The 22,180-nt window shown below is 34.1% G+C and overlaps 1 protein-coding gene across 1 annotated transcript in view; it reads left to right on the top strand.

Annotated features, from left to right (window-relative positions):
• LOC125658770 (uncharacterized) overlaps positions 1 to 20,053 on the top strand; it is a 46,472-nt gene extending 26,419 nt beyond the window's left edge. The window contains exons 16-25 of the mRNA XM_056150734.1: positions 7,892 to 7,989; positions 8,840 to 8,920; positions 12,275 to 12,469; positions 12,781 to 12,907; positions 13,611 to 13,717; positions 15,321 to 15,445; positions 17,215 to 17,369; positions 18,004 to 18,237; positions 19,637 to 19,750; positions 19,960 to 20,053. Coding sequence (XP_056006709.1) covers positions 7,892 to 7,989; positions 8,840 to 8,920; positions 12,275 to 12,469; positions 12,781 to 12,907; positions 13,611 to 13,717; positions 15,321 to 15,445; positions 17,215 to 17,369; positions 18,004 to 18,237; positions 19,637 to 19,750; positions 19,960 to 19,982 — 1,259 coding nt within the window. The 3' untranslated portion in view covers positions 19,983 to 20,053. The remainder of the gene's footprint in view (positions 1 to 7,891; positions 7,990 to 8,839; positions 8,921 to 12,274; positions 12,470 to 12,780; positions 12,908 to 13,610; positions 13,718 to 15,320; positions 15,446 to 17,214; positions 17,370 to 18,003; positions 18,238 to 19,636; positions 19,751 to 19,959) is intronic.
• Positions 20,054 to 22,180: the final 2,127 nt, after the last annotated feature.

Genomic DNA, 22,180 nt, shown 5'->3' with positions numbered 1-22,180 from the left:
TCATAAGCAAGGCTGGTTTCGAGGCTCGAAAATTTAGATGTTCATGTCAGGGTACCGGTGCGAGTCTTCTTTAAAATCCTACAACAGAAATTTCTCAAGTGAACAAAAACTCCGTCAGTTCGTTTTTATTTTCTTTTACACACACTGAAGGTAAATAAAAGACGCAACTTACCTGCACTTTGTCTAAATCTGTCCTACTGTCTTGAATCGTCTCCTGCATGGCTACGTTTACCGTGAGTCCTAACGATGAACATACCGTTGTTTCTTTCCAAAAACCCTGCTAAGATCTTAACTTTAACTTGACCCATCATATCCACCATCAATTCTTTCAGATCCTTTGAATTTCTGTCGAAATCTGTGATCAACAAGCGTTTTCAACTTAGTAAGCTAGACCGACACCAGTTTCTCCATCGCTGATCGCGACCAAATCACATCACGGATGTAGTTTACTCTTCTTGTCGTCATTTCAGTTAACTTTACGCTCTAAATTACCTTTATTTTACACATGTTTCGTCTTTTTTTTTTAACATTTTCAATTAAATATCTCTATCTTATATTCTCTTTTATATTGTTCCTAATTTTTTGTTCGATAAAACTCTAACGAACTATATTTTGTGTTCTACGATCGTTATTTTGGTCATCTGCTACATAATCATGGAAGCTCGGTAAGAACACAAGTCAAAATAGAAAATATAAATATAAGAAATAAAATATCATTTTTGAATGTTATTGGGATATGACATGAAGTTGGTACGTGATCAAATCTACTATAACGCCCTTCGGGCGTTATACGATTTGATCACGTGACCAAATTCATGTCATATCCCAACAACATTCAAAAATGATATCTTATTTCTTAATTTAACATAGGATGTTTCAATCTGTGAACATATTACACAGGAGCTCCCAATCCAGGAACATTTCACATAGGAGCTTTCAATCCATGAACATTTAACATAAGAGCTCTTAATCTAGGAACATTTAACATAATTGGTCTCAATCCGGAAACCGCTCTCAATCCAAAAACATGTAACATAGGAGATCTCAATCCAGGAAAATTTTACATAGGAGCTCTCAATCCATGAACATTTAATATAGGAGCTCTCAATCCAGAAACATTTAACATAAGAGATCTTACTCTAGGAACATTTAACCTAATAGCTCTCAATCCGGTAACAGCTCTCAATCCAGAAACATGTAGCATAGGAGCTCGCAATCCAGGAACATTTACATTCGATCTCTCAATCCAGAAATATTTAACATGGGAGCTCTCAATCCAGGAACTTTAAAGATAGTAGCTCTCAATCCAGGAACATTTAACACAGGAATATTTGACAAAAGAACTCTCAATTCAGGAGCATTTAACTTTGGAGTTTTCAATCCAGGAGAATTTGACATAGGAACGTGTAAAATAGGAACACTAAGCTACGAACATGTAAAGTAGGAAAACGATGTCCATGAACATTTATATGAACACCCAGTCTAGGACATTTAACATGATGTAGGGCTCACAGTGGGTTTGACCGGTCGACAGGGAATGCTTGCTTCTCCTAGGCACCCGATCCCATCTCTGGTATATCCAGGGGTACGTGTTTGCCCAGCCCTTTATTTTGTATTGCTTGTAGAAGTTGTGAGATTAATCACTGTTCGTTATCGTCACCTTTCATGATATCATCAGTCTATGATTCATTGATTGATTGTATCTTCTTTACTGTTCCGCTCGAGAATTTTTCACTCATACGGAGACGTTATCATAGCCGGTGAATGGCTGAAATATTTAGGCCTATAATCAGCGATTATGGCATTTGATCAGGGATATATCTTTATCGTGCCACATATGCTGTGACACGGGGTCTTGTTTTTGCGGTCTCAACCGAAAGACTACCCCAGTTAGTCGCCTCTTACGACAAGCAAGGGGTACATGTACTTAGGACCTATTCTAACCCGGATCCCTACGGGAATATCAGTCTAAGAACATTTGACATCGGAACATTCTGACATCTGGTCCATTTGACTTCGCGGCATTGGACATAGGAATTCGTAGCCCATATGACATTTGAACACTTAGTCCAGGACATTTAACATAAGTAGTTTGATGTTACATAGGGTTTCAACAATCTCATTTAAAGTTCGCAGTTTGCAAATTTTATGGTCATTATAATAATTTAATTTGCAAATACAAGTCATAACTGGGTCGAATATTGTCCGATTTGTTTCATACCAATTGTTAGGACATTTTTCTTTTAACAATGGATTACTCCGTTTACTTGATCAAGACATTGGGCTCACAGCGAGTGCGATCGTTAAACAGGGGATGCTTACCCCTCTTAAGCAACTAAATCCACATCTGGTATTTCCAGTGGTTTATGTTTGCCTTCCTCTTATTTTTTTGTTCGTTATAGGATTAAAGAGGTTGGTCACGGTTCGTTATCTTCGCTTGTTCACGGGAATAATCAACCTATTTGATGTAGACCACTCAGCTTCAACATTTAACATAGGAACATTCAATCTAAACCATTTTACAATCTAACCCATTTTACATAGGAACAATCAGCTTAGGAATATTTAACACTGTAACATTCAGACTAAAACATCTGACATACGAACACTACTCAGTCTAAAACATTTAACATATGAACACCCAGATTAGGACAAGGCACAGGAACACTTGACCCAAGACACTTCAAATATCAAATTTTTATTGAGCTGATGACTAAACATTAAATCCAAATATCCTTAAGGAAATATGAACGTTAAGGTTTCTTAAATTGACAAGTCATCTATGATATCTTGTAATAGTAAACAATATGAACAAAAAGTGCCAGGACTTGAGCTTCCTAGTTTTTTCCCTATGTCAATACATACTTTCGTTGGTTGTTTAACATCCTATTTGAGTGTTTTACATCCTATTTGAGAACAATTAAAAATTTGGGATTAATTTGAGATTAATTACAAATCACAGAAAAATTACAGATTAGAGAATAATTACAAATTGGAGAATAATTACAAATTAGAGATTAATTACAAATTGGAGAATGATTACAAATTGGAGAATAATTACAAATTGGAGAATGATTACAAATTAGAGAATAATTACTATTTGGAGAATAAGTACAAATTGGAGAATAATTACAAACTGTAGAATAATTACAAATTTTAGAATAATGATAAATTGAGGAATAATTACATATTGGAGAATAATTACAAATAAGAGAATAACTAACAAATTAAATAATGATTACAAATTAGACAATAATTACAAAATGGAGAATAATTGCAAATTAGAGAATAATTACAAATAACAGAATAATTACAAATTGGAGAACGATTACAAATTAGGCAATAACTACAAATTAGAGAATAACTACAAATTGGAGAATAACTACAAATCCGAGAACGATTACAAATTGGAGAATGATTGCAAGTTGGAGAATAATTACAGATAAGAGAATAATTGCAAATTGGAGAATGATTACAAATTAGATTATTACAAATCGGAGAATAATTACAAATTTGACAATAATTACAAATTGGAGAATAATAACACATTTCAGAATAATTACAAATTAGAGAGTGATTACAAATTAAAGAATAATTACAAATTAGATAATAATTACAAATTGGGGAATAATTAGAAATAATTATAAATTGGAAAATAATTACAAACTGGAGAATAATTATAAATTAGAGAATAATTACAAATTGGAGAATAATAACACATTTCAGAATAATTACAAATTAGAGAGTGATTACAAATTAGAGAATAATTACAAATTAGATAATAATTACAAATTGGGGAATAATTACAAATTAGAAATAATTATAAATTGGAAAATAATTACAAACTGGAGAATAATTACAAATTAGAGAATAATTAAAATTAACTTCCGTGTGTCCAACATCAACTACTTACATATGTGTAGGAGTTTTCATGATCACTTGCTTATGATGTTTGTGATACACAATTCAGTTCAGTCAAGGCTTCCCGGGAACAATTACAGTGCTGTATATAAATGTACCTCAGTGCACTTCGCACCATGCAAGGTGAAGATAACGAACAGTGATCAATCTCATAACTTCTACCATATGACGTCACAATAAAAACGTACGTCACGACGTACAAGTTCTTACAGTTGTATCGCGTGTAAAGTGTCATAATAGTATGTCGTTATTTACTACCGTTATCAAGTGATAAGCAGTATACATGAACATTTTTCTTGCCAAATGCTTATCATATAATCATATATTATTTCTTTTTCATATCAAATCACTCTGCATTTATCAAATCTAGTTTGCACGAAGGTGATGTTCATTTTATATTGTTACCTTGAAATCGCCCTTACAAATTCTACTGATTCGGATTAGCACTGCGTTTAATTTACATAATCATTGCGACCAGCTGCAGTAAATGTAAAACTGCAACGATGTACAGTGTATGGTGGTGCTTGATGTTTATATATTTATATTCTTATTAAATTGATATATCAGAAAAGTGTTGAGAGCAACTTCTGACACAAAAAGAAACCCCTTACCGCATCTGATAATCTCTTGCATACTCTCGAAAATTAAGAAATATGCTGCATTACATGTATTTTAAACTTCCTTCTTTCTATCGGAGAACTTGCTCCCAAAACTTTTCAGTTAATGCAAAGGGGGCTCTGTTTTTCAATATTAAAAGGGTCGACCTGCATGTAACCGATATCGTTACACTTTTGTAATTATCACAATAATTTTTATTGGTTCTAAATATATAATGTCACGTGATAGTCTCGTGATGTTAAACACATGCCTCGATGAAAATATATGGAAGCCTACTGGGTATCGGTTTAAACGTCGTTTTGTTCTCGGATATTTTCATTAAATATTTTCCATATAAAACACGGAAGGCCATTTTATGCATCTGTTTTACTTTATTTTTGTATGGGACGTCTTCATTCGATTGAGAAGAGTATGTTCTGTGTATGATTGATTTTTAAACCAAGGCAGGCTACTGACAAATAAGTTATAATGATTTCAACAGTCAGTATTTCGCAAATTCCATAGTCGTTATTATGATCGTTTTTGCAGTTATGAGATTGATCCCTGTTCGTTATCTTCGCCTTTCACCATCCCTTTATACTGATTTTGATTACATATTACTACATTTACAGGATCAAAATATAGGACGTACAGCGAGTATCACTGGACAAGTCTTTCTACGTTTATAATCCCACCTCTGGCTTTTTCAAGGGTTCATGTTTGCCCCACTCTGATTTTGCATATTTTGAAGTGATTATGAGAATGACCACTGTTTCTTCTCTTCATCTTTTCATTAACCCATATAGAGACGTCAACAGCTATAGGAGAAGGTATTGACCTTTTTTTAATATGCCAAAGCTTCCGTTTTAAAAGTAATACCCAAAAATAGCTGTGATTTTCAATGCTAATGCTATTTTCCTCACAAGGTCTTCAATGTGCATTAGCTGCGCACAATCAAAAATGGGTATTCAAACTCAGACATAAGGTCTAGTCGAATGAGTCTTACGTTGCTTCATGATAACTTTTATATCACGTATTTGGTGTATTCTATTTTCCAATTCAAATATGATAATCAGTACATAGAACAGGAACATTGCAATGGATACTAAATCTAGACACACACGTTAAGTATAACGGAATCAGGTTCCTCTCACGGAGATAGCACCAACAGATGGGAGATTAAAGGCGCACTTTTAACAAAACCTGATTACTCTCCCGTGCTAATACGAAGATGTGATGTAAAATATGATAAACAAATTGTCAATCCCATGTTTTTCGGTATCAAACACGGCTTGTTTTCACAATGGAAGACGACTGTACGGCGTATATGTACTTGAGAATCTAAATAACCTTCTTGGAATGATAAAATTAGTCGTGAATAATACAATGTAGTAAAACGCAAACAGCAGCTGTAATTAATATCTTAATTGTCTTTCAAATTGGAAAATAAAATTGCATCATATATGAAAATAAAATTTAAAAAGTATTCGAACTGATGGAAAATTCATAAAAGAGAAAGTTCCTCAGTTGTCTACGAAATTCAAATCTTCTATAGAACATTTATCAAACAGCGCCTTAATTGTCTACACAAAACGTCTGCAATCTGTACACAAAATGATAAAAATCTTTGTATATAGAGAGACACTAAGTAAACACTAAATAGAAAATTGGGCACCCCAAGTCAAAAAAGTGAAGATCAATAGTGCAGTCTTGCACAAAAAGTATTAAATCAGATGTACTTTAAATCATCATTAAATAAAATTCGTTTTATGTATCTAATCCATGTACTTTTCCCAAAAAAGGAAATAAAAACAACACTGCACTGTTTACGAACTGCATTTTGGGCTCGTTCCTGTAATCACCCATTCCTCTTTTGATAACCATATCTTGATTGCCAATCAGATGATTATTTTTAATGTGATATTTGTTTCCTGTTCTAACAGTATAAAAGCTTCCAAAAACAATGAGGAGGATATCATCTGTAGCAGCTGGAGAAGTTCGTGAAGATGATTGCTTCGTCCGTGTGTCTGTTAGCCGTCCTCTTCAGTAGTGGCATAGGTTACCCTCACGGAAATATCACCAAGAGATGTGAGTACTATTCATTTTGTAATTTCTATTTTAAAAATAAAGCTATCTGTGCCTATGTTGTGCGATATAACAGAAATCGGGGCAGTTTAAGCTTTGCGAACCCCTCAGCAAATTATAAAAACGTGTAACCTGCCCTGAGTTATGTTATAGCGAAGAAAATTGCTTAGATTTAACTTCATTTCTTATGATTTACTGCAAAAAGAGAAGGTACAAATCTTACTTTATAAAATTTGAATAAACACTGAGAATCTACGCCGCGCAAAGAACCTCTTAAGTACTACCGACGAAGCATCGAACTACAAAAGCAGCTATCTTGGTTCTTGGCAGAAACGGAGGATGTAATTTTTCATTCAAATTCAAAAACATAATAATTGAAAATGGAACCACAAATCTTCATAGTAGAAAATATATCTAAGCTACATATGTAATGTAAAGATCCACATTGAGTTGGCTAAGACAGACAGTAAGAGAAACTGTTTACTCTCAGCACCACAAAAGCAAGTTGTTAATCTAAATATTAGAAAATACAACAATTTACCATACATTATTTCATAAAAGGAAAACTAGAAAATACAAGAATTTGTAACTTTTTTTATTCCATGAAAGAAATACTATAAACTACATTCATTTGTCTCTTTTTATTTCATAAAAGTTTAAAAGGGTATTTGTAAGAGTTATGAGATTAATCCCTGTTCGTTATCTTCACCTTTCACCAAAACTTGCCAATCCATACTACATTTTCGACCATTAAATCTGACACAGTAAATTAAATTATAAGCAAATGTCTGATCGCGATCATCTGGTCATCTTGTACAATGGTTGGGTAGAGAACCAAGCAATGAAATGTATTATACAATGAAACAGAAGAAAATCTGCAAAAAATTGATACATCATTGGATACCGTGTTATCTATGTTTTTTTCACTTTAATTTGAATATTATTTTGAGGTTGTATTGAATTTTCACCACAGTGTTCTTTATTTGACACCGAGAAATATGCCTCACAAAGGCATCTTAAATTGTACACGTTTAATTCCGTCAATTTGTTTTTCATAGTAATCGAACTGAAGAATACTGCGATGTAAATCAGAATAGGTTTTCACGAGGGCGTTTTACAATGTATACTGAACCTTTTTAGCTGCTTGTTTGTTATTGTACTAATAACCACCAAAACAAACTGATTCCAGTGCTACGAAGGATATTTAAACAATTTGCTGTCAAAATACTCATTATCCAAAGCATCTTAAGATGTCATATAATTAACATATGGTAATTATATATTTTAGCGACTACAGCATTCCAATTACCCACCGGATTCTACTGGTATCCATGGGAAATGTACAAACAGCAAAATGAATGGAGGCCAAATTTGATAAACTCGTGGGTAAGCTACATGTAAATTTGCCTTCCTCATTTAATGTACACTGTTTTAAAATGAGATTATGTGTGCAGAAATGAGTGTTCCATACTCATTTTGCACGTTAAATTAACAAATAATTCTATATTTTTAAATTATAAAATAATCTTCAGAACATCTGCCATTTATAAAATCATTGACCATGTCCCCTTAATTACAAAGGTCATCAAAATCTTTTTACACCTAACAGTGCGCAAGTCAATTTCATTATCAAACCTCGTGAGGTTGTCAAGCACTACCAGTTCATCACGTGGTTAAAACATTATAAAAATTAAAAGCACAAAAGGGCAGGTATACATTACCAATTTACAAATACTTCAATAAAAATTAAACTAAATTACTGCATATGATACGTATATTTGTAAATAAGATCATTATAACGACCATACAATTTGCGAAATGCTAACTTCAAATGCGATTGTTGAATCCCTGTAACATCATGTAACTTGTCAGTAGTTTGCCTCGATTAAAACATTTATCATACGTAGGACACGCTTTTGCGAATGAAATCAGTTGAGGGACATCAACATTATATGCAGGTGATAATGGAATATACAAAAATATAGGAGATGGACGATGGAGAAGCCGACGTCATCCCGTTTATCATAAAGTTGTGGTGTTAGTTTGTCGTTGATTGTGCAAACTTGTTCCATCAACAGTCCTACTAACGGAAGACTAGTATATGGAAAAAAAAGAATGTTTTAGAAAATTCAAGAGAACGTTATTTGCTACCGAGGATTCCCCCTTAACATTGTCCTTTAAATGTTCGCTTGCTAAACACGGTATCATTCATACACAATATGGCATCTCTTCTCAGGACCGAAAGACACAGGACACACCCATTGCAAACTTGCTACAAACAATGATATATTACGATGACAATGGACGGCCTCATAAGGTAAACTACTGCTATCGTTATTAAGCTTGTGTATTACATGCATCATCACATCAATATCAAAATATGTCTTTGTTGATGAGCAAACATTGATCTTTATTTTATATGCAAAAAATATTTTATCAGTGATCATGAAAGTTTTGTGGATTTTTGGTAGTTAAGAGTGCAATTTTTTTTAATTAATGTATTGAAATACCGTGATATTTTATTTCTGGCAGTATGTATAGAAAAGCTATTACGTGATATTTACTTCTAGCCATTTGGAATAAACCCAGCAGCAAAAAAGAGTGTGAAAATAGCAGAGCATGACCATCATTTCTTGCCACCGGTAGGTTGTATAGTCATTCCAGTACATTTATACTAATAAATCCAAAGTCAATTTAACTCTAACAGAAATTTTCAAATGTAAAGCAATTATGTCTCAATCGACTTATTTGAAACAAAATCGAATTCAAATGTTTGCTGTTGTTATCAACCCCCTCATGTGAAGTTATAACCCAAGATGAAAGAATTCAAATGTTCGCTGTTATTGTCAACCCCCTCATGTGAAGTTTGAACCCCTAACCCCACATAAATTATAAACATAATTCAAATGTCAACCCCCCATGTGAGGTTATAACCCCACATGAAATAAATCAAATGTTCGCTGGCATTGTCAACACCTCATGTGAGGTTATAACCCCACACACATGTAAGATAAAACTCTTATACAGACTGTAACAACTGTTTGCGTGATGCAAATACAACGCATTGGACATGCATCTATAGGTACAATATGTTCAATATATCGTGTGAGGATTAATCTTATGATAGTTTTTCATAAAAAAATCCATTTTTCATCGAAAATTTATAATTCATCGAAAATTCGCAAACATTTCCATATTTACAGTATCGATGTTTTAGTCAAGACAGTTTCGTGCCAATGGTTTGATTTCAAATGGTCAACTTTATAACTTTATTATATAAACTTATAATCTGTGGGAACATGCGTTAAACATATTGATTCAATTTCAGAGTGGGTCATCTAGAAGGGTAAGTGATACATGTATATATATATATATATAGAGAGAGAGAGAGAGAGTGAGAAAGCAAATGAATGTATTTGAATTTTAGAGAAATTTCAACACTATTGTGTCTTCAATATTTGCATATATTAAGTATCTTTATGTAAAATATGCAATTTAAAATTCAAAATTTGTGTCTATGCAAAATGTTGATGCCTTGTTGTTCATAATTTTGTCTGTTAACATAAACAAGGCTCACGTTTTGTTTAAATAACATATAGACAAGGCTAAAATATCGCCCTTATCCTTCCCTTAAGATTGTCCAAATGTCGTTATCAATTTTAAATGAGTCACCTTTTTAATGTTTAACATCAAAATTGATTTTAAAAAGGACGCAAATCTGTCTCTTTAATTACAAATTCCCTATGTCAAATACCTTTGTTTTACTAATTTCAGAAAAAGAGAAACTTTCATCAGAATGCAGTATTATGGGAAAACAACATAGTTCCTTATGAGATAGAGAGCGGTTGTAAGTGTGTTTGCTCCTTATATTCATTCTTAATCATTTGTACAAAGAGCAAAATACCATAGCATATATATTAGAAGCATAGCAAGTTATACATATCTATATAATCTGAATGACCACCACGCTAAGCGAAGTTTCAGCTGCGTTAAATATTGTCCGATTGATTGATCACTGTCTGTTATCTTCAACTTTCATAATAAAGATACAAATGCTGATTTAAACGAAATCAATTATGATGCATAAATTGTTTAAGATTTTTAGTATATTTTGCCTTACGATTGTATGAACAGTCAGCGCTCAAATGACCAACGCAATTGAGGAGGCTTTTCAAATTTTCCACACTCTCACCTGTGTTAAGTTTGTTCCCAGATCAAGTCCCGAAGCTGCTGGCTTGTCGCACCAAACATACATTTACTTAACTCGGGGGTAAGCATCTATTCCATTGACAAATTAATATAGATATATGTTTCATCAATCACTCATTTCGAAAACGTACAAACGTAAAATGAGATGATCTTCAATGATATGCGTTATACATAACTTTGTACAAGTTTATCTACAGTACGTTTAATATGATAATTGGTAATTGTTGTGACAAGCGAAAGATTTGACAATTGTATTTGAAATACTTGTGATCTTTCTAACAAACATCATCTTACAAATAACCACCAACAAGGTGAAAAAAAAAAACAAGCGTAAAACATAATAAAGGTGTAAATACATGATATGCAAGCTACATGCAATTGGTTTAGGAAGGTTTTTTCCGGTCTATTTTCAGTAACAACAATGAAGGTTGTTCTTCGTATATTGGTCGTATATCGCACCAGAACGATCAACGTGTCGTACTCCAAGATCCATTTTGTGCGGGGGTAAGCAGTATTTGTTCAGTATTTTGATCTGTTGTCACAGATATTAAAATCGTGTAATATGAGTTGTAAGTTCATTGCAGAGTTGTTGTAGTGAAGCCCCTACAATAGTACACGGTACGTCAGATAGAACTAGATCCTGTCATAAGACAGCAATATCCTCGCGCAAGTGTTTGCCTTTCAATGTACCCGATACTACATATATTCTCTTTGTTTTGAGTATTCTGTTGGCCTCTTTTATAATTGTTGAAATATATTTTTAAAATTTGAGGTGAAGACCCCTAAACGATATATACCCCTGTTGCACATATCAAGACGCATTGAGTATTCTGATAAGCAAGTTCCCCGGGGTCATCGTAACTCATTTTTTATTGTTTAAAATATGGTTGAGATCAAATATATTCTTGTTGCACATATAACAAAATGCACTGAGCACCAGGTTTTTGTTTGTCGTTTTCCCAGTGAAATTCCGAAAACTCATTTCACATCTAAAGGACACTGCTAATCACCTTCTAATTGCAAAATATGTAAGAGGAGTTATAGGGACCAGAGTTTTTGTACAAAAACGTCGTTTTTTTCTCCCATTGGGCCCTCAGGGTAAAATTCAAAGTTCCAAAACCTTACTGCACATCTACAGGACACCACCTATAGCTACATGTATCATATTCCAAACGATAATATGGCTACTTTAAAATAAAAGAAGATTTTGAAGAAAAAACACTTGTGGCAGACGGACGGACTAGAGTAACAACAATATACTCGAACTTTATACAGAAAATTCTATATAACCATTGCACTTTGAAGGTTCGAGGTAAAAGTTTATAGTTATGCACAATTACGACGCCCAAACTAGGAAAAGCTAAACCTGCATCTCGAACCCGATCAAAATACAATACAACACCGTTATTTGATGTATCGGTTCAGCATGGATAGTAATTTCTAGAAATGTTATCAATTTCAGACCAGAATAGTCATACACGAATTAATGCATGCCATTGGACAAGCGCATGAACAGTCCAGATCCGATCGTGACGACTATATTGACATATTTTATTCAAATATTGTACAAGGCCAGGAACAAAATTTCAACAATAATAACCCCACGTTTGACAGGACTCCGTATGATGCCGAGTCACTTATGCAATATCCATTGAACGTAAGTTTTGATTTAATACAATTAAAAATCTACAACTTTTGTTTTCATTACATAAAACACCATAATGATCAAGAAGAGATCTGTTTTTATCTCAAGTTCATTTATATATCATTTTCATTCGTTTAAAATTTCTTATTTTAATGGCCTATAATTTTTTTAGTCCAACTTGAAGGAAGAATCATATCTAATATCAGTGGGAAAGATTACAATTCAGAAATTGAGTAAAATCTTATGAAACAAATTTCGTGTAACTAAAGGTCTCCATTAGATGCGGTATCCTGTGCGTTTAATTCTGCTCTCTTGTTAACAAGGCTTTTTCAAGTAATGGAAATCCCACAATGAAGTTGAAAGATAGTCGACTGGAGGCCCTGATAGACACTTCCCAAACTCTCACTCACAGTGACGTACAGGAAATAAATATAGCCTATCAATGCGCAGGTACGAAACTTGTATTTTACATGTTAACTCCAATACTCATTTAGATTGATTTCTATGATTTTCACATAATTTAATTTGCAATGAATTTTGAAATCAAATTGGCCTGTTAGGAAAATATTCTATTCAGCAATTCTAGATATTCATGCATACGTTCACAGGTATTAAATTATTTTATTTTCTGAAATGCATTTATGCTTTTAGCAAACTGTCAAAGTGCCCCATCATGTCAAAATGGTGGATTCGTTGCTCACAATTGTCAGTGTATGTGTCCAGCCGATGTAACCGGAAGTACATGTGATGAGGTCGTCACGGATACAGGTAAAAAATAGTGCCGTCCTGGGCGTGCCAGGAAACAGGTAGATGGCTTCCGTCCCAGACTATGTATCAATACTTCGCTTGTGTTGAGATCAATTGCGTCATTTGGTAATAGTATACGGTGAAATGATAAATGTACCCTTTTCAGTGTTGGGTTACGTTTAGTACTAAAATGGTGATATTTTGATCTTGATAGTGAGCAGTTACGAAGTGCTCTGATATATACACCGCTTTTGTTTAAAAGCTGAAACGGTTGTCTTAATGAATGATACCTTGTTTTGTTCATAGCTTTTAGAAAAATCAAATTAATGAGTTCAACTTGTACACAAGTCATCCTGAAACCCTATGTATGTTGTAAGATTTAAGAAAACTTTGTACCAACATTTAGGTTGTGGAGGAATTATTGACTTGGCCGCTGGTCAGCAACAAACTATCAAATCCCCGAACTATCCCAGCGCTTACAGTGTGGACACGGAATGTGTGTGGATGATCCGGGTAAGTCTGCCGTTCCCTGAGTACTCTGCCGCTTGTGAGTGTTATACAATCAAAGTACAACGATTCCTGTGACACCTTTTAGTGTTGTTTTGGTATAGTTTACATGCTTTTCCACTGGATTAAATCTAGTTAAATAGTGATTAAAATTGTGTAAATATAAAAAAAAAAATGAAACAACGGTAATGCTATTTCATCAGTTGATTTTTATATCGTAGATCATCATTCATTACATCACAAAATATTGGCTATTTTTTCGGTCTTATCATTATCGATTTTGAGTCCTTTATTTACATGTGCATACATGTAGGTTAATACACAAGAAGCTCTTTTTCCCATTACAAAGATCGTCGATACATTTGTTGCCAAATTACATTAACTTTAAAAGTACATGTATACTATGATTTTATGCGAGAGAGCGATGAGCGATGGTGAAATCAAGATTAGACGAATGTATGTGTGTATGTATATCTATATATCTACTTATATTTGCGTTTCCACTTCCACTTTGATTTTGATGTAGAGGGGGGATGTTAAAATAGGTTGTGCCTACTGCCCAATTTCATTCACTTTGTGAATAAAATATTGCTAAATAAAAATCAAGATTAGAGGGTTGGTAGGAAATGAACAACAAATTCCGCACAAAAAAAAGTTATAATACACGTTAAAACATTAGTCGGTCGACAATACAGAATAGGCGGGTACCTGCCTATTAAAACAGGATCAATATTACAGTTTCAAGTATGTTGTCTGGGGAACAGTCACGTTTTGTTTTAATTCTTCGAGTCGAGTCATCAAGAAACTCTAGATCTACATAAACATGTCTTGCACGCTATTTACCAACCCCAGAAACGTAAATTGCAAAATAGATGATTGTCTTTATAGTATGAATTACATCTAGAATTACATATCCTTCGAATCTCCGCAAGATGTTATTGACTTGAAACATATCACAGTTGTCTGTCCCTCCCTCTCTTGCAAAGCATATAGTAAGGATTATCTCCCTCACGCATAGCTCTTATCCTTAAACGAATTTGACTCCACTTTTTCTGGCACACTGTTGTTGTCTATAATAGCTCTAAAACTTCATTGTTATTTCGGATTTCAAACATTTCGGTTGAGCATCACTGAAGAGACATAATTTGTCGAAATGCGCATCTGGTGCATCAAAATTGGTACCGTAGAAGTTTTACATAGTAGCTTCAATATTTTATCGGCACTTGCATGTAAATGGCAGCCGACTTCAACTCCACAGTATGGGAAAGAGCGGTAACTCTTGTAAAGTGTCACTTCGATGGTTTAGGACAGATTTAATGCAGAGCTTCGATTAGGAATAATTTGACGACTTACTTATATAAACTAAATTTAGGTTCCCTATCCTTTTATATAACTTTCACTGGCTCCCTTTAGTGATGTTTCTAGCCTGGAAATTTCAATGATACCAGAAACCCATTATGTCATTTTTGCAATGAAATATAGATTTTCCCCATGTTTAATGAGGAATTGAATTAAAAATCTTTAAAATTGTTTGCAGTTTGCTGTTGTGTATATTACTCCAATTCATAGGTTAATTTCTTCTGCATACATTTACATGTTCATTTTCCAGGGACCAACGAACTCCAATATAAGACTAACAATTCAGGAACTGGACTTGGCCAGGAACGCTCAGGCAACTACATGTTACCATTGGCTAGAGATTAGATACAACCTCGTCAGTCAAACTGGAATAAAGTAATACAATACAGAGATTAGATACCATCTCGTCAGTCAAACTGGAATAAAGTTATAGAATATAGAGATTAGATACCACCTCGTCAGTCAAACTGGAATAAAGTAATAGAAAATAGAGATTAGAAATAACCTCGGCAGTCAAATCGGAATTAAGTAACAGAATATAAATATTAGATACAACCTCGTCATTAAAACCGGAAAAAGGTAATAAGATACGGAATAAAGTAATAAGATATGGAGATTAGATACAACCTTGTCAGTCAAACTGGAATACAGTAATAGATATAAAGATTAAATACAACCTTGTCAGTCAAACTGGATAAAGTAATACAATACAGATATTGGATACCACCTCGTCAGTCAAACCAAAATACAGTAGTAGAATATAAAGATTCAAAAACTTCTACGTGAGAAGAACAAAATCTCTCGCTGTGGCCTTCAATTCGACATTTAGATATATCGATGACGTTTTGTCTATTAACAATAATAACTTTCATTCATATATCGATTTGATATATCCCTGTGAGCTTGAAATAAAGGACACCACAGCGTCGTCCACTTCTGCTTCATACTTAGATATTTTATTGAAAGTAGACATTAACGGCAAACTGATAACTCAACTGTATGACAAACGGGATGATTTCAGCTTCTCCATCGTCAACTTCCCATATTTATGTAGCAATATTCCATTATCACCTGCATATGGTGTTTATATATCTCAACTGATTCGATATGCAAGAGCTTGTTCTGCGTATAGTCAGTTTTTAAATCGAGGTAAGCTACTGATAAACAAGTTGATGGTACAGGGGTTTCAACAGTCTCGATTGAAGTCAGCATTTCGCAAATTCTATGGTCGTTATAACGATCTTGTTCGTTAATACAACCTATCATTGGGTCAAATGCTGTCTGACATGTTTCATATCGATCGTTAAGCCGTTCTTGGCACCCTGTTTTAGACTTCGCTTAAATCCGTTTACCTGATCAGGATATATGGCTCACGGCGGGTGTGAACGGTCGACAGGGGATGCTTACTCCTCCTAGGCACCTGATCCCACCTCTGGTGTGTCCAGGAGTCCATGTTTTCCCAGCTATCTAATTTGTATTGCTTGTGGGAGTTATGGGATTGATCACTGTTCGTTATCTTCACCTTTCATTAGATACAACCTCGCCAGTCAAACCGGAATAAAATGATAGAATATAGAGATTAGACACAACCTCGTCAGCAATACCGGAATAAAATGATAGAATATAGAGATTAGACACAACCTGGTCAGTCAAACCGGAATAAAATGATAGAATATAGAGATTAAGTACCACTTCGTCAGTCAAACCGGAATAAAATGATAGAATATAGAAATTAAGTACCACCTTGTCAGTCAAACCGGAATAAAGTAATACACTAATTTCATCAAATTGTTAAATTATTTTTCAAAGAAGTCAACGTTCGTAATGCCATTTCCCAATCAACAGTATTGTGATAAAAAATGAAAATATACATCATTACTGATAGTCGGAAATATCTTAACCATATTCAGTTAAATTTTCTTTACTGCTGTTGTGTATATTATATCATCTATATTTCATGTTTTCAACACTGACAGGCGATGCAATGCACAAAAGCAAAAAGAATTTACGCTTTACACAAGAGCATTTTTTCAAAAAAAAAATTCGATAGATTTAGATCAGAGATTAATGTTTCATTGTCCCGGTTGACATCATTTGTAATCATAGAGATTAGTTTATCTAAAATCTCATCACTTTCGTCATAGGGAATGCAATCAACCGCAATCACAAAGCCAACAGTTTACTACAACAGATGATGGAAACAAAAATATCATGATCATTAAGTTTGACAGCAGACTTTCAAAAGATCAGCAGCCTTCTCAGAATCAGAGATTTGAGCTACAGGTCGAGGCCATTTCCGGTAAGACAAAACTTAAGTTGACAAAATAAAGTAAATTATGTTTGTAGGGGTTGAGAAATGTGGTAATTTGTAATAATCTAAACAAAATGGACGATTGTTCTTATATGGAAATACAAAAGTCATATCTAACTGCATAGCATGTATTCTCAAAAAAAATATACATATTTTAAAATCGAGTTTATAAAGGTATCAAATAAATTCCTGTTCACCACTTGGCTTAATCTTGGGGAACAACGCACAGAAAATGCATTTGAGAGACTTTAATTTTTAAAGGTAGCTCACTACACCATTATTTGTACTGTTTAAGACATACGTCAAAAATGGTTTGTGAAATTATTTGTAGCGATTTATTTATCTGTCTGTCACCATAGCTCAGTAGATAAAGTATCGATTATTAACCCACATATACATGTATAGTGTGTCTTTTGTTCATATTAAAGAAATAAATTTCTGAAAATCATGGGGTTTTTTAAAATTCAAAATTGCATATTTTCTGCCTTTTTGACATAGATACTTATGACAAACCACCATATCAATGATAATCAGATAATTGATAATAATGCTGATTTGAGAAACTCTTTCAAGGTGTAGTGAGCCACCTTAAAGATTAAGAAGTGCCAATTTTATTATTAAGGATCAACATCCACAAATCCCTGCAGTCCCAATCCTTGTCAGAATTCCGGAACTTGTAGTGTTTCTGGTTCATCCTATACATGCACATGTCCTTCCGGTTGGAGTGGCACAAACTGTGATCAAGCTGCGCAATCCTGCCAACCAAATCCTTGTCAAAATGGTGGAACGTGTCAAATCTATGGTGGAAGTTACATTTGCAACTGCCCTTCTCAGTTCACGGGTGCCAATTGCGAACGTAAGTTATAAATAGCTCTATGTGTATGTCATCATACCAACCACGTGATAAAAAAAGAATTAGTCTACGTTCGCTTTATGGAAAAAAAACTTGAAGTTTGTATCTATCTCTCACTAATCACGTCTATCACACAATAACAGCTATTATATAAATATTGCATGTAGTTGAGGGTAACATTTTATAATTTTCACCCCGAGAAAATCGTTGTCAACCGAGGCGTAATGGTTTCTCGAAGTGTGAACAATTTCAATGTTACCCTCAACTACATATACATGCAATATTTGTTTTATCATGCTGAATGTTAGATAAGTAACAAAGCAGAAAGACTTACGTCTTTTGACATTTTATCAATTACTGCCATGGGATGTGTGTATATCAGTGCAGGCAATTCACGTTTATTACAAACACTCAAACGACGTTGTCTAACAATCCATAGTGAACCATACGTGCATAAATTTGACGTATGCGATATTTGTTTATAATACATATATCACCTGTTGTCAAGTACTGCTACCCGTTGCTAGATACTATCACCCTGGAACGTGTGCTTTCAATTCTCATAGGGTAATAACATGTTTTTTCATATGCTTCTTCGCCAATCAAATTCAAGTATTTTAATGAAAGTATAATAAAACAATGTATCTCATATTTGTTATTTTTCGGGTATTCAAGATGTAGTTTCAAGAAACATTCTTACCGACGTAACTGTTCTAAGTATTATATGACCACAAGTCGAGACGTTCGTCACAACACTCGTTAGAAGCATGCTTCCCGAGGATTTTCGTTGATCAATATTGATTTCTTCAGGTTATGCTTGCATGCGATAACAAATATCACAAAACATTTTTGTAAGCAGTTTTAAGTTCCAAGGGAAATGTTCAACCACATACCCAAACCAAGTTTCGTCGCATGATTAACTACTCATAAATACACTGCAGGATTCTAGTCAGACCCTTAAAAACTAAATAATAGTTTTCGGGGGAAATATCTAGATTGTTTGTACATGTATCATGTACATCTAAAAAAAAAATTAAAAAAAATAGGCGAGGCTGGTTAGACAGACAATTCCCCCTATGTTCTCATATCCCCTATTTCAAAAACTTTGTATTCATTCCTCTTATCAATATTCTGAAATTTATTAATAACGTGTATATTTATATTTGCTTTTAATTCAACCGTCGGTGTTGTTTAGTCACATAATTCTCAGGAAGCATTATTTGCAGTTCCTTATGTAAATAGCATGGTATGTATGCAGGTGAAATAATTATATGGGTTTTATATCATGCTTAACAATGTTATCACTGAGAAATGATATACAATAAAACATCCTATAAGCTTAGTAGATGTAGATAATCATATGGACCTTAGGCAAAAGTTTGATTTGTGTATATTTCTTTAGAATCTTCACAATCATGCAGTCCAAACCCGTGTAATAATGGGGGAACGTGTTATGTAAATGGAGGATCTATCTACTGTGTATGTCCATGGGTATGGACTGGTCAATACTGTGATAGTAAGTCCTCAAATTTACTCAATTTCACAGCTGTATTAATCAAGGATGAACAATACATTGCCATGATGGCTGACTTGTTTTCTGAAACTTGAATGAAAGTGTAGATATTAGTAATGCATGTATATTCCTTCTAAATCTAATCACCTAGCTATTTAACTAAAGCTAGTTTTGTATGAAATGATAATCGTCTTGATATTCTTTATCCACAGCCTACATGTTTGGAAGAAAGTAAACCATTTGGATTTTGTTTCGCATGTACAAGTCTATTCCTATATGGCGTTCAATAAAATTTTATCCTTTAAATCTATTGGCTTTATTGAGTTTGATTTTAGGGACACTGAAAATGCAGGTAAATATATACAGAATTACAGTCTTTACTAAAATTTGAAATGTACAGAGAATATCAATGTATATTTACAATAATAGTGCCTTTGAAATCCTTATTTGCATCAGATGAAAAGGTGAACATAACGAACAGTGTTTAATCTAATGACTCATATAAAACTACAAAATTAAGAGTAGGATAAACACGAACCCTGGACACACCAGAAGTGGGATCAAGTGTCTAGGGTTCACACACCCCATGAGCCATGTGTCTTGATGTGGTAAACGGCCTAACAATTCTTATGAAGAATTGGTGCAAATCAAGTGTGCGTTCTAAACAAAATTCTAAAGACCTTTTACCAAATTTAAAATCCAAAAACTTTTCACAAATCAAAAACTTCAAAAATAAATAACATGAAAAATGTATGACTTGTTAACACTCTACACGACCATTCCTCATGATTTAAAGACTAGACTTATTGACACCAATAAAAAATGAAAAACGGAAATATTCATATCATATCACCGTCGTTATAACGATCAAGTCTGCCAGTACAACGTATCATTGAGTCAAATGTTGTCTGACTTGTTTCATACTGATTGATAGACCGTTCTTCACACACTGATATTTACTACGGATAAGACCATTTTTATGATAAACAGGATGACTTCAGGTTCTCCATCGTCAACTTCACATATTTTTCTTTTAGTAATATCCCTTTATCACCCGAATATGGTATTTGTCTCTCAACTGATTCGATACGCAAGAGCTGGTTCTGCGCATGATAAGTGTTTTTTAAATTGAGGCAGGCTACTGATAAAAGAGTTGATGTTACAGGGGTTTCAACAGTCCCGTTTAAAGTCAGCCCTTCGCAAATACTATGGTTGTTATAACGATCTAGTTTGCCAATACAACCTGTCATTGGGCAACATGCTGTCTGACGTGTTTCATACCAAATTGTTAAGCCTTTCTTTACACACTGGTTTGACTACGGATTACTCCGTTTACCTGAGCAAGATATGGGGCACAAGGCGGGTGGGACCGGTCGACAGGGACTTATCCTCCTAGGCACCTGATTTCACCTCTGGGGTGTCCATGGATCCGTGTTTGACCAACTCTTAATTTTTTATTCCTTACAGGAGTTATGAGATTGGTCACTTTTCATTATCTTCACTTTCTATTAATATTATTAAGACAGACGTCAGTGCTTCTTGAATCCAGCATCCTTAGAGAGCACTACCACAAAAGACACTATGGATGAGCTTTTACCACCTTCACAAGAAGATTGTTACACGTAGCCATGTCCCCCACCGCCGCAAACAAAAAGTTGAAACACAAAAGTCCCATAACTCCTCTAATATTTGTCGAATCAAAATGACGGCGCAATATGATCAACTACATATGGTGACTACCAATCCTACAAAATTTGAACAAAATCTGTTGAGCGGTTTCTGAGGAATTGCGTCCACAAAGTATTAAATTTCTATAGTGTAGCATGTACAAATTCAACAAAGTTCCATAACTCCTGTAAAATTTGTCAAATCAAAATGATGGCACAATATGATCAACTACATATGGTGACTAACAATCCTACAAAATTTGAATGAAATCCGGTGAGCGGTTTCGGAGGAGTTGCGTCCACAAAGTGTTCTTATAGTGTACTATGTAGAAATGCAACAAAGTCTCATAACGCCTGTAAAATTTGTCGAATCAATATGTTCGAACAATATGATCAACTACACATGGTGACTAACAATACCACAAAATATTAACAAAATCCATCAAGCGGTTTCTGAGGAGTTGCGTCCACAAAGTGTTCCTATAGTGAAGCATGTACGAATTCAACGAAGTCCCATAACTTCTGTAAAATATGTCGAATCGAAATGGCGGCATAACATGATCAACTGCACATGGTGACTAACAATCCGACAAATCATGAGGAAAATCCATTGAGCAGTTTCTGAAGAGTTGCGTCCACCAAGTGTTCCTATAGTGTAGCACATTCAAATTCAACAAAGTCCCATAACACCTGTAAAAATTGTCGAATCAAAATGGCAGCAAAATATCATCATCTAGACATGGTGACTAACAATCCTACAACATAT

Source organism: Ostrea edulis, chromosome 9 (assembly GCF_947568905.1).
Source record: "Ostrea edulis chromosome 9, xbOstEdul1.1, whole genome shotgun sequence".
Classification (NCBI taxonomy): domain Eukaryota; kingdom Metazoa; phylum Mollusca; class Bivalvia; order Ostreida; family Ostreidae; genus Ostrea; species Ostrea edulis.
This window is presented reverse-complemented; position numbering and strand designations above follow the sequence as displayed.